This window comes from Pararge aegeria, chromosome 4 (genome assembly GCF_905163445.1).
Source record: "Pararge aegeria chromosome 4, ilParAegt1.1, whole genome shotgun sequence".
NCBI classification, from domain to species: Eukaryota; Metazoa; Arthropoda; class Insecta; order Lepidoptera; family Nymphalidae; genus Pararge; species Pararge aegeria.
Genome location: NC_053183.1, coordinates 17,478,181 through 17,490,280, shown reverse-complemented (window position 1 = coordinate 17,490,280; position 12,100 = coordinate 17,478,181). Strand labels below are relative to the sequence as shown.

At 32.7% G+C, this 12,100-nt stretch overlaps 2 protein-coding genes across 6 annotated transcripts in view; both read left to right on the top strand.

Annotated features, from left to right (window-relative positions):
- Positions 1–1,330, top strand: part of LOC120637911 (anoctamin-5-like) — a 42,481-nt gene extending 41,151 nt beyond the window's left edge. For 4 of the 5 annotated variants that reach the window (XM_039909976.1, XM_039909975.1, XM_039909974.1 and 1 more), the window contains one exon: positions 488–1,330. In XM_039909976.1, the coding sequence (XP_039765910.1) occupies positions 488–648 (161 nt within the window). In that variant the 3' untranslated portion in view covers positions 649–1,330. The remainder of the gene's footprint in view (positions 1–487) is intronic. The other variant, XM_039909977.1, reaches the window with a different exon arrangement.
- Positions 1,331–11,271: 9,941 nt separating this feature from the next.
- LOC120637675 (adenylyl cyclase 78C-like) overlaps positions 11,272–12,100 on the top strand; it is a 137,553-nt gene continuing 136,724 nt past the window's right edge. Inside the window, exon 1 of the mRNA XM_039909618.1 lies at positions 11,272–11,456. The gene's annotated coding sequence lies outside the window, so the exon portion shown is untranslated. The remainder of the gene's footprint in view (positions 11,457–12,100) is intronic.

Sequence of the window (12,100 nt, the reverse complement as noted above, 5' to 3'; positions counted from 1 at the left end):
GACACCTCAGGATGACGGACACAGGGTGACAATTCATAGGACGTGTTCTTTGCATGCCCTGTAAGTGTTGCTGAATACATCTGACGTATACCTAGTTAGATGCTATTCATGAACACAATACAATATAGGTAACCTATTATTACCAATAGATTTATGGGTAATCGGAGCAGCGCTCGAGGTTTTCACTCTATTTATTCAGTTTTCCATTTACTATCAGGTGGGCCACCTGTTTGTTACGTCAATGATTTATACCACGTTTATTTGTAAGAACCTTGACCTTACTCGAGGGTGTGGACAGAATGGAGGGGGGAGGAACCGAATGGTTCTAGGTGCATCTCCCACCCATTTGATTTGTGTTGTGTTCACGTTAATCCTAGTCAAAGCTTAGCGCTTAGCAGAAAAAGATTATTAGAAAAATTCAACATGGATAAAATTTTGTTTCGATATTTCATGTTAATATACTAATATCATTCTTTAAAACCAACAGATGATCGCGATGCAGCGGAATCGACTTGGAACCATATTGCTTCCCTATCAGGGTCGGATTTCGACCTGGCGGCCCACGGTGATCATCAGGACCTTAGGGACATATCTAAACACGTAGTAGCTGACCCTCCCAACAAAACCCCCGATCCAGCTCATGTATGAACGTTAGTATAATAAAGTGCGACCTCGATATAACAAATCGGAGGGGAACGAGTCAATATTCGTTATAACAAGTTTTAGATATATCAATGTTTGTTTATATTTGAAGTCAAAAAATAGTTTTTACTCACCTCAACATTGTTTATCATAGTTGATAAAATGTTATGTTGAAAAAATTCGTAAATTAGAGGTATCGGATTTTTTCCTTCATAAATATACCTTTAAATTACGAAAAAATGTTCGCAATAGTGCGGGTATATTTTACATTGACTCTTATGGACAATTTGTTAAATCGAGGAAGTCTTACGTTATATTAAGGTTGCACTGGAATAAGTTTGTACTCGCGCGTCACAAGTTGAATAAAAGACGAAGCTTCTACCTTTATATACGCTGCGTAGGCGCATCTTAGCGAGCACACAATTCAGAAACGTGTCACAACAAGCTAGTTTATATACACGTCTCCATTTATAGCGAAATCGTGCCGCTTGATTTTTTATGAGCGTATATCTTTATACCGTATGCATATCGCTAAGCTGTGTTATTCCAGAAATACCATATCTTGTATTTGATATTTCGACAAGCTGACTGTAAAACTAAAAGTCGTTATTATTTTCTGGTTAAACAAGAACAACATATAGAGGGTAACATAAAAAATATCAGAAAGCTTTCGGCCTTGTATTTCCTATCATTAAAACTAACTTATTAAGTTCTACAACTTTTCAAAATTAAGTATTAATTTATTTCTTAAAAAAAAGTTGTTAGTTTTAATGTTAACAAGTACAGTCCGAGAGCATTCTGGTATTTTTTATTAAACCCTGTATGTATGTTGTATAAATGAATAAAAATCAGACATACGTAACATCAGTACCAGTACAGATATCTATGCGTGAAAATTTGGATGCGACTATGATCTACGTCGTCGTCCATTGCGTTTTAGGATAGTTTATACTTCAACATTGTCTTATTTGGACGATTAGCTTTTGTTTAGCTTCTGAAAGAGACTATATTTTGCTTGGTGCTGATAATTTAAGATGTCTTTAAAGTCTTCGATACAGATGCCTGAGACCAACTGTATTTTAGCTCGGTCAAACGCTACTTTATTGATATTATGTATAAATAAAAATTAATTTATAAGCATAACGCACAAGGTATACCGCAAAAATGTTCCTGTGTTTGAGGAGATAGAGATCTTATATTTTAATTTTATTACATTAGCAGTTTTACATCGCTACCTATTATATATAATATATATATATATTCACGTTGCTTGAAAGTAAATAAATAGTTACCTTAACTAGTTTCGATATATATACGTATATTAGAATATTTATTCAATATTGGCTGAAGTCTCGACAGCATGATCTTTACAGTATATATACCTAATATATTTTATACCAATAATAAATAACTTTTCTTTATACGAGTAAAGTAAAAAATCAAGTTTGTAAGGACCTATTTTTCATAATCAATCTTAACTGTTGAATAACTTTGGTGATTAACTGATCTTCTCCAAACTTCTTTCTTCATTTTATTGATCGCTTCAAAATTCAGCTTTTGAAAAATTATCATTAAAATAATCACTAATAAAAATTAAGAAATCATCTAAGAAACTTAAATTAACAAAAAAAAACTCAACATAATTTTAATATTATTTTGTAAAAAGAGTTTATTTCTGTACTTAAATTAAATACATATCTTGAACTAATGTGAAAGCAATGTACCAATGTCGTTGTGCATTCTATTTATACCTATTAAAAACCTCGCTGTATTTTTCCGTAAAGAACGTTCTGAGGGTTGGAACATTTTTTGGTCTTGCCAATTTAAATTTAGTTTAGCGTTTTCGCACAATGAATTGGTACAGTTATTATAAAGGGTAAAATATGCATATGAAAAAAGAAAGTGGACTTTAAAGAAAACTACATCAAACGTTTGCAGCGAAGAGGATTAGATGCAGAATAAGAGTTATAGTATGAAACACGTAGGTTAAATTTGACAGATAATGCTCGAAGTTAATAATCAATCTTATCAAAGTCTTCAGAGAGCAGATGGAATTATGTAATGCTATCCTTATCTACAGGGAAGAGTAGGAAAAGGATAGAACTACAATCTGAAGTTTTTGGATTACATTGTTAAATTATTTGATAATTTCAGAGGTAAGTCTACAGTCAAGTTCAGGATTAGAGTTTGATTTGACATCTCCGAATCTGGGTTGCGATATGTTTTTCTGCTCAAAAATTTCCTTTCAGTGTTAGGGCGATGCCTTATTTATGCATTACAAAACGCTTTAATGCGGCATGCCATTTAAAATATCGCTTTCCATAAGCGAAGCAGCGTTGACGCTACGAAGATGCAACGCAACGCAACGCAACGCAACGCAAAGTAACACACTTATGAGGCACAGCTCTAAGTTGCCTACTAATGCCTTAATTAAAAATACTTGAAGGTGAATGTGTTTTAGTGTCACCTTAGCGTAAACGTTAAATATTTAAAACCTTTGTGGTTGATCGAATTGCTTTAGATCAAAGTTCGATTTACTGGATGGGGTATCCAGTTTGTGTTTTATTATATATATAAAGTAACTAACCGATTCTGTGGTGTAGAAGCTTTTGCAAGTGTGTAGGCAAGATTTGCTGCGAGGGAGTCAGAACAATAAGTAAAAAAAATAATACTACATTTAATGAAAAGTTTTTAGTTGTTTTCAAGGAAAAAATCTATTTTCTAATAAACTATGAAATAACTGGTTATTATCAAACTACTGTTTTAAAGTATTGGTATTGAAATATCGTGATATTTTTTTCAAAATAACACGCAAAGGAAATTACTTTTAGATTTTATTATTAAATTAGGAAAAATAAAATGTTTCAATCTCACTAAAAAAATTATTATAACTATGAATTGAATCTCATATCGTATTATAATATTAAAATTAGTAAATTGTTTCTACATTCTCAAAGATAAAAGAAGAATTATAATAAACTTAAGCATATAAACTGATACAATCAATTTATTTCTGTAATTTTTATATATGAATATTTTATCTAAGCTAATGCACTAAGTTAGCAAAACTTCTACTGGGATTTTATTTTGTCAAATTAGTTCAGTTAACACTTTTGTTGGCTTATTAGCTAAGTAAGACATACAACTATAGGTGTTCATTGTAAACAATAACATATTTAAGAATGTATTCGTCCATTTTTAGACGAAGCGCCAATAATATTTTATAACGATCTAGGTGTGTTTAGTCGACTGATTCAAAAAATATATCGTGTACGTTTTTTATAGGGCACTACGCAGGAAAGCTTTGCCTCAACAGTCTTGTGTGAATATTTCTACTTACGTTTACTCATTCGATCGCGTGAGAGTTAACTACAATTTGTATGGAATCTTAAGAGCGCCATCTAGTGACAATACTGAAAACAAGTAAATAAACGTAAGTAGAAAGCCTCATATTATGAATTAAAATACCGCCATAATTAGGTGTTTATACCTTCGTATGCGAATTTTTATGATTACTGCATTATATGGGGTAGAGGTATAAACTTAAAAACGTTGTTACCTTTATAGGCGTAGTTTAGACTTCTGACTATTTACCTTTATATGCTTAATGTAAAGTTGAATGCTTCGTTGGTCTAGTTGTAAGGATATTCAACTACGGATCAAGTCGTCCTGAGTTTATTTTCCAGGCTAAGATTTATTAGGTACTAGCCATTGCCCGCGTCCTTTGTCCGCGTTTATTACGGTTTTTACATATCCTGAGAAAACAGTTCCGTTTTCCTGGGATAAAAACTACCCTATGTTACTCTCCGTCCTTTCAACTAACCCTATAACAGCGATCAAGTTGATTGGTCGTTTACTTAGGGCGTGAAAGAAGGACAAACAGACAATTTAGGTGTATTCTTTAAATTATTCATTCGTTCATTCATTCAATACGTTAAAATGTCAATAAAATATTTCCAAATAAATGTATAACAACATTTTAATGTCGCAGTATGGTCAGAAGTGCTGCGTATAATGGCAGCCACAAGTGCATCGTTTAATGAATATTTAACTGAACGTTTAGCCCCAGTTAACTGTTTGATATTGTGTCAGGGCTCACAGGCGATAGGTGCGGCATAAAATAGCCCATAGCAAGACTGCCGTAACTTTTCGTGACCGGCGTGCAAATATACTATGAATTGTTTCTAATCCTTTATTTGATCAATTCTATATTATATTACATGTTTTATAAGTAAATGCATTAAAATGCGTTTCTTAAAGTCATAATAAATGCATTAAAACGCGTTGTATTTTTTAGTGATAGTTGTGGTATTTTCGATTGTTTTCTATTTATATGTAACAGGAATCGAGGCTAACGCCACATATTCACAAGAGACATGTTTTTTCGGATACATACGTAATGTTGTTTAAACAAAAGTACTTTTTTTTTATAAATGAATGTGTAAATGTTTGTTTCTTCAAAATCTTAATTCGACTGAAAGCGTTATTTTCATGACAAACGCTTCATAACGTTGTTTCATGGTAGAGGATTATTTTTATTTAGGATTAGCATAATTACATATTATATTGTATTTGCAACTTATTTTCACTAGATATGGTTGATGGTTTTCATACTAAAGTGGAAAAGGGTTAGTACTTTTAGGACATATTATCAGAAAAAAATTACGGGAAGAATAAACAGCTCCGGGCAACAGCTAGTTCTTCGTATTACAGAAACGTAAATTTATGTTCATCATAAACGTATTTATTGTATCGAAAATCTTGTATATTTTTATTTATTTAATTACATATTGTGCACACAGTAACTACAAAATACAAATATATACACAAAGTGTATGCTAATGAATACGTGGCTTAATGGAATCCTTGCGGCGGTCACTACAGTGACATAATTTCCCCCGTGACCAGTGTACGAAACCTGATCAAGTGATCTTAGAATTTTCCTCATACGTGAAATAGGTAAATGCCACTTACACATAATTAAAAAGTGCACCTGAGTTTGTTACCTGTGTATTCGGCTTAACTTCTGCAGCGATCTTAATGAAATTTGGCATATAGCTTGTATCCTTGAGATGGGGAATTTTTATCCCGAGATAAACACCTGGGATATTTAAAATATACTTTGTTAGAGATAGCTTGTGCCTTGGAGGCGGACATAATAATATAATAATTATTGCTGAAAAAACTTGATTGTTAAAATATAAATATTCAAACTATTATTTAAAACAAAATGTATATATGTATAACTATTTTTCTTAACCTTATTAATTTTTAACAGCTTCGCAGTTCAGTACGTCCGTTCAGTTATTCTCTGCCGTCCCTCCGTCCTCCCTAACCGGAAGGGAAGCGGACATAGGATACTTTTAACCAAAGAGAACTTACGGTTTCTCTGGTATTATTAAAAACCATAAAATTGTAATAGGTTAAAAAGAAGGCTGCGCGGACAAAGTCGCGGGCGTTAGCTAGTTATACTTATATTTCACATGACAAATCATAGTAACTATGATATTTATTTATAAATAAAGTTTGAATAGTATGAGTTACAAATACAGTTATAATTGTTTATCTTTATTTTTACGTAACTGTGAATAAAATTTATTAGTCTTTTAAATTACCAAAAATAATTTAATTCTACACTAAGACTCGCTTTTTTTTTCTACAATTTGTAAAATATCTCTGAATTTTTAGCGCTTATCATATTTGTGTAATACTAAACATGGTTAAATATTTTACTATATCTAATATTATTGCTGCAATATTATATATATTAAACAAAAAAATCGAACAAAGTTCATATATAAACCTATTTTATTGTTTTTAAATATGAAATAATATGTAACTGTTTTGAATAAGGTTTATTACAAAGAAAATTAATATTATTAAAAATATTTTAAGCCGAGAGTGAAAACTATACCTTATATATTTTGGAAATGTTTAAAATGAAAACTATAGGGGTTTTTTTTTAAAAGAGGTCGCACAAATAATAAATTACTTATTTTAATATCTAGTTTTTCTTGATATATTTTGTGCGCCTGATATATGGAAAAGGTCATAACTGTTTTCAGGCGGAAGGACAGATTGTTAATGTATTATTTATAAGACAGTGTATTTATTTGGTTAAACCAAAATTAAGTCATATTATGCTATCTTTAAAACGAAAAAGGTAGACATTTAAGTATCTATTTCTTTGAGGTTTCTGTTGTGTATTGTATGTATCTGAAATAGTTATTAGAAGAAAGTTATACCATAGAGGTGAAATTATATTTCAAAAACTCAAAAATGTTGTTTTTGTCCTCAATCGTGTGTATGTATCTTTAAACTGGTACTTTATTTGATTATCGGTATAGTTTATTGTCAATATTTTTTCAATATTGAAGAAGTTACGATACCTAGATATCTGGTAAACAAAGTAATTCTAACTCGGGTTGCACCGTTGCACAGTTTCTACGGGTTTTCCTATATTTAACGCGCAGATTGTGTACAGATACGCGTAGGCCATATGGTCGAAACGTCACAAATGTTTAACTAATAAATAAATAAGTGAAATCATTTAATATAAGAAATCATTTAATATAATATAAGTCTTAATTTAATTTAAAAAGGAGATTATAAGAAAGCAATTGTTAGCGAGGCCGCAGACTATAACACACACACAGACTGTACACACTGCAATCATTTCATTTTTTATTTTTACCACATACCTTTAACTGTTAAATATAAAAAAAAATTCGGTTTCAATTTTTAGTGTAAGATGTTGATGATTTTTTTTGTATGTATTATTACAAAGATTGATGCAGAAAACGTTGCTGGGTTGTTGCTTGTAACCTCATAGTTGTGTTAGTAATTTCGTAATATCCTGAAAATATATTAGTGATGAAGAAAACCTTATAGTAAATGATCATAAAAAGTAGGATTTTCTAATATTTCTGTAATAAAAGCATACTACTACACTTAAATTGCCCCGAATCTACACAGTTAAAAAACTAACATTTCTAACATCGCGTATGCGTAGTATCGATTTCTTGTTTGCGTACTATAGAATAATAATATGGTACAATGTTGATGATTTTTTTTGTATGTATTATTACAAAGATTGATGCAGAAAACGTTGCTGGGTTGTTGCTTGTAACCTCATAGTTGTGTTAGTAATTTCGTAATATCCTGAAAATATATTAGTGATGAAGAAAACCTTATAGTAAATGATCATAAAAAGTAGGATTTTCTAATATTTCTGTAATAAAAGCATACTACTACACTTAAATTGCCCCGAATCTACACAGTTAAAAAACTAACATTTCTAACATCGCGTATGCGTAGTATCGATTTCTTGTTTGCGTACTATAGAATAATAATATGGTACAATGTATAGCATAAACTGGTTAAACATTTGCCGTATGCTTTCTAAATGTTTCTCTAGTGCGCGGCCTCACTGAGTAATGCTTGCCGAAATAAGTTACCAAATTTTTTTCTTAAAAATTATCTATCACTACTTTTGGGCTGTGTATTTGATTATCAATAAGCAAAAAGGATATAAGTCAAGCAAGCTTATATTTATATTATTAAAACTAGCTCTAGCTACTCCATGTATGTTTGTTCGAATTTAGTATTCGTAGTTACTTTATTTAAGCAACTAACAAAATATGTGCATAAAGTATGATTTGTAATTTATTAATATAATATAGTTATTTCTGTCCTTTTTTTTTTTTTTTTAAAGTACCTATACCTACCTAAGTAGATTAGTGGAACGGAAAGTACCGTCAGTAGTATCAATTATTATGAGAACAAAAACACAGCAAAAGAAATACATGGAGTAGTTTTGTCAATTAATTTGAATTAGAACCAGTGGAGGAAATAATTTTACTTTAAGGCTTTTTTTGTAAAATGTCACAATTACTACTTTTAATTACTTTTTTTTTTTCTTAAACCTTAGTTCCTAAACGGGATACAGGATTTTTTTAATGCCTGGTTTCTGTGTATTATGATTTAAGTGAGACTTTTCTAATTAACACGAATTTATTTTCCTGGTGCATGTGAATGATTTGGTTTTTTGATGTAAAATAAACGAAATATACGCGTAACGTCATGATGATTTTCTTTAGATTTTTGGTACCAAATGTTCTTTAGATAAGACAATGCTAACATTTTTAACAAACACCTTAATCTCATAACAAAGTAGTTTCATAAAAAAAACGTAAATATCAGGCCCGTTTACTTAGTAGTCTTAGGTAGAATCGAAATTTCCTACAATTACCCTTTCGCATATATATATATGTATATTGTATATATGTATATCCACAATTGTACTATTTGTGCCGACCAGTAAAACTATTTTTATATTAGTAATTATTTATTAGATTCTCTTTAAATTATTTCTTCAAAATCGAAATATTCATTATTGTACAAAAGTGCAGAAAAAGGTTCAATGGCCCCATTGATTAAACAACTCAATTGAGACGTAAGACTATCTTTTGTATGGGTCGCCCATTGATTGTCAATGTATGACCGATTTCTTCAGAAGTTATGTTTGATTTCTTGAAAACTTCGTCAGGTACCCAGAATTATTTGAATTTTTTCAAAATGGATCGGCAATTTTTGTTTTCCATGATTGCATGTATTAGAATAATAATATTCATACAATTATGGCCTAATTTCATATTTGCTATTTTTTTTAACGTAAAATAACGAATATATTATATTTTTGAACAACTGGAAACATAGTAATAAAATCGGTATATATGTAACATAATCGAGCACCTGATCGTTTGATTAATTTTTGATAATTTTCTTTACGAGAATAGTTTGAAGACCATAGTGGCGAGCGTTGTGGTCGCTAAGGGCAATTTGGGAATTTATAATTACTGATATTGTTTTAAAACTACACGTGTTGCGGTACAAGTCATTATATCGAGGTTACTTTCAAAACGTGAACAATCTGCGTTAAACGTCTCTCTAAATCAAGTGTTACAAATATATGTATTTAGATAGAAAGATAGATAGAAAGTCTTTATTGCACATACAGAAAAAATACAAATTGAACATAACAAAAGCTAAATAAATATGTATGCGCAAAGGCGGCCTTATCGCTTGAAGCGATCTCCTCCAGACAACCTTTGGTTGATGAAGCATGTTTAGTACGGACAACTTATTTAGTATTTAGTAGCGCAATTTGGGGCAGAGCCTGTCCGAAATGGTACTATCGCCCGTGCTTGTTTGTTCCGCCAAGTAGCATTGCTGTGTTCCGGTCTGAAGAGTTTGATTGCCGGTGTAAATACACGCTGCTACAGCTCATGAGGCTTAACACCTACGCACGCCTCAGTGGTACTTAATACCACCTGTGAATAACTCGTCCGGTTCCCTGAATGCCCTGCGAAATGTGGCTTTGTTTATATGAGACTAGCGTACCCAGCCCGCTTCGCCGGGCTAGATTTGGCTTCATTTTATTTAAACAATAAACTTACATCATTAAATTTTTAATTTAAGTCTCATAATATATTAAATCATTTATTTAACTCCGTATTCATTCTCTTCTTCAGCGGGTGAAGATCATTATCTACACCCATGTACACCCAACAATTGAATATCATCATAGTAAATAAAAGCTGTATTTGACAGTTTGACATTTTAAAAGTAGGAGTGCTCCGATCGTCGCCAAACTTTACAGGATTACTCGCCAGGTCAATCCGGAGCCGTTTCGGAGCCTATACGGAACATACCCACACACTTTCTCTTTTAAATATATAGATGGTTTTCCGCTCACCGTCAGGTGGGCCCATATGCTGTATCTCTCAATTATTACCATAAAAACACCCTAACGTGATACCCTAGTGCCATTCAAACTCGCCTTGGTCTTGGCAAACATGTTTCATATAACGAAGGTTTTTGCAGTAGGAGTGCAGTTTTAAGTTAAAAAATCGATTGATAAATCCCTGTAGTAACGAGTAGAGGCCACTTAGATAAAAGCTTTTAATGTTTGTTATAAATGTTTACTCAACTTGTTAACCATTTCGCTCTTTTGATGTGAAACGCTTGTTATTTGTAAGATTTATGTGATTATATGGAAAGTTTACAGATTCTATATGTGGTTTTATTTAAACGCATATCCAATTCTCGAGCGTTAAGCTTGTTTGAAGCCTACCAATAGGTACGCACTTGGCCAGCGTAGTGGCCCAGAGTGGATTGGTGGACTTCACACACCTTTAAACATTATGGAGAACTCTCAGCTATGCAAATTTCCTCACGATGTTTACCTACATGGTGGGATTCGAACGCCCCCCGTTCGAAAATAAAGTCGTAGTCCTACCCACTGGGCTATCACCGCTCCTAAAATAGCAGTTCCTGTGGATAAAGATACCAGTTACCAACCATTGGAGCCTCGGAAGCAGGTCACCTACGTCACTAGCGGCGTGCGCATACATTTCGTTGAACATGACTTCTCTAGTATACGCAGCATATTATTCTATGCTGCAAACCTATCAAGATAAGTTTAAGCTCATCGCAAACAGCGGAACTTCCTCACAGCTGGTCTCCATGACATCACTTAAACATAATATATGTTGTGATTGTGACTCAGTCGGATGTATGCGCCGCGGTCGATCACATGTGCGTTCTATATTTTATTATAATGCGATTTACTAGTCTAGCTTATTGTATTATATAACAAGTTATTAGTGTATTGTGACTGGATTATTATACAAGTGATGCCTATGGGTAACTAATAACGATAAACACGTGGACACAGATCAATCGGGTGGTGCTTAACGGTTCAGGAATATAGACTTTACGTGGATTTTGATAAGGTTTAATTTCAGTGTTGGGTACGTACAAAAATGTTTTGTGATAGTTCACCATCGATCGGGGTAAGAGATCTCAAAGGCTGTTGAATTTTTGGCGCAGTGGTGAGCGCTGTGGATTTAAGAGGGAGGTCCCGGGTTCGATTCCCGGCAGAGGAAATTTGAGGATTTATAATTTCTGACTTTTTTTCTGGTCTGGTCTGGTGAGAGGCTTCTGCCGTGGCTATTTACCATCCTACCGATAAAGACTTAAGCCGCTAAGCGATTTAGCGATCCTGTGCGATGTCGCGTAGAAACCGCTTAGGGGTTTAGGCTGAATATAACTGCCAAACACCCTTTTTTTGTCGAGTTTGAAAAGCTTTATGGCTACCTCTGTCCTTTTGGGCAGGACAGAGGTCATGTGGTACTCGTATACCCAAACTAAAAACCAATGCCAAACCCCTAACAGGTTAGCCCGTTATCATTGTAGACTGCATTATCACTTATCAGTTACCAGCATGTGAGATTGCAGTCGAGGGCTAAATTGTAGTGAAAAAAAAAAGAATGGTAAAAAAAGAGTAGCGGGATATAATTAACGTGTCCCACCTGCTAAAGCACGGGAACATGGAATAGAAGAAGTTAACCCCGTTTAGTATCACATATACATTATTTGGATATTATATTTTCTT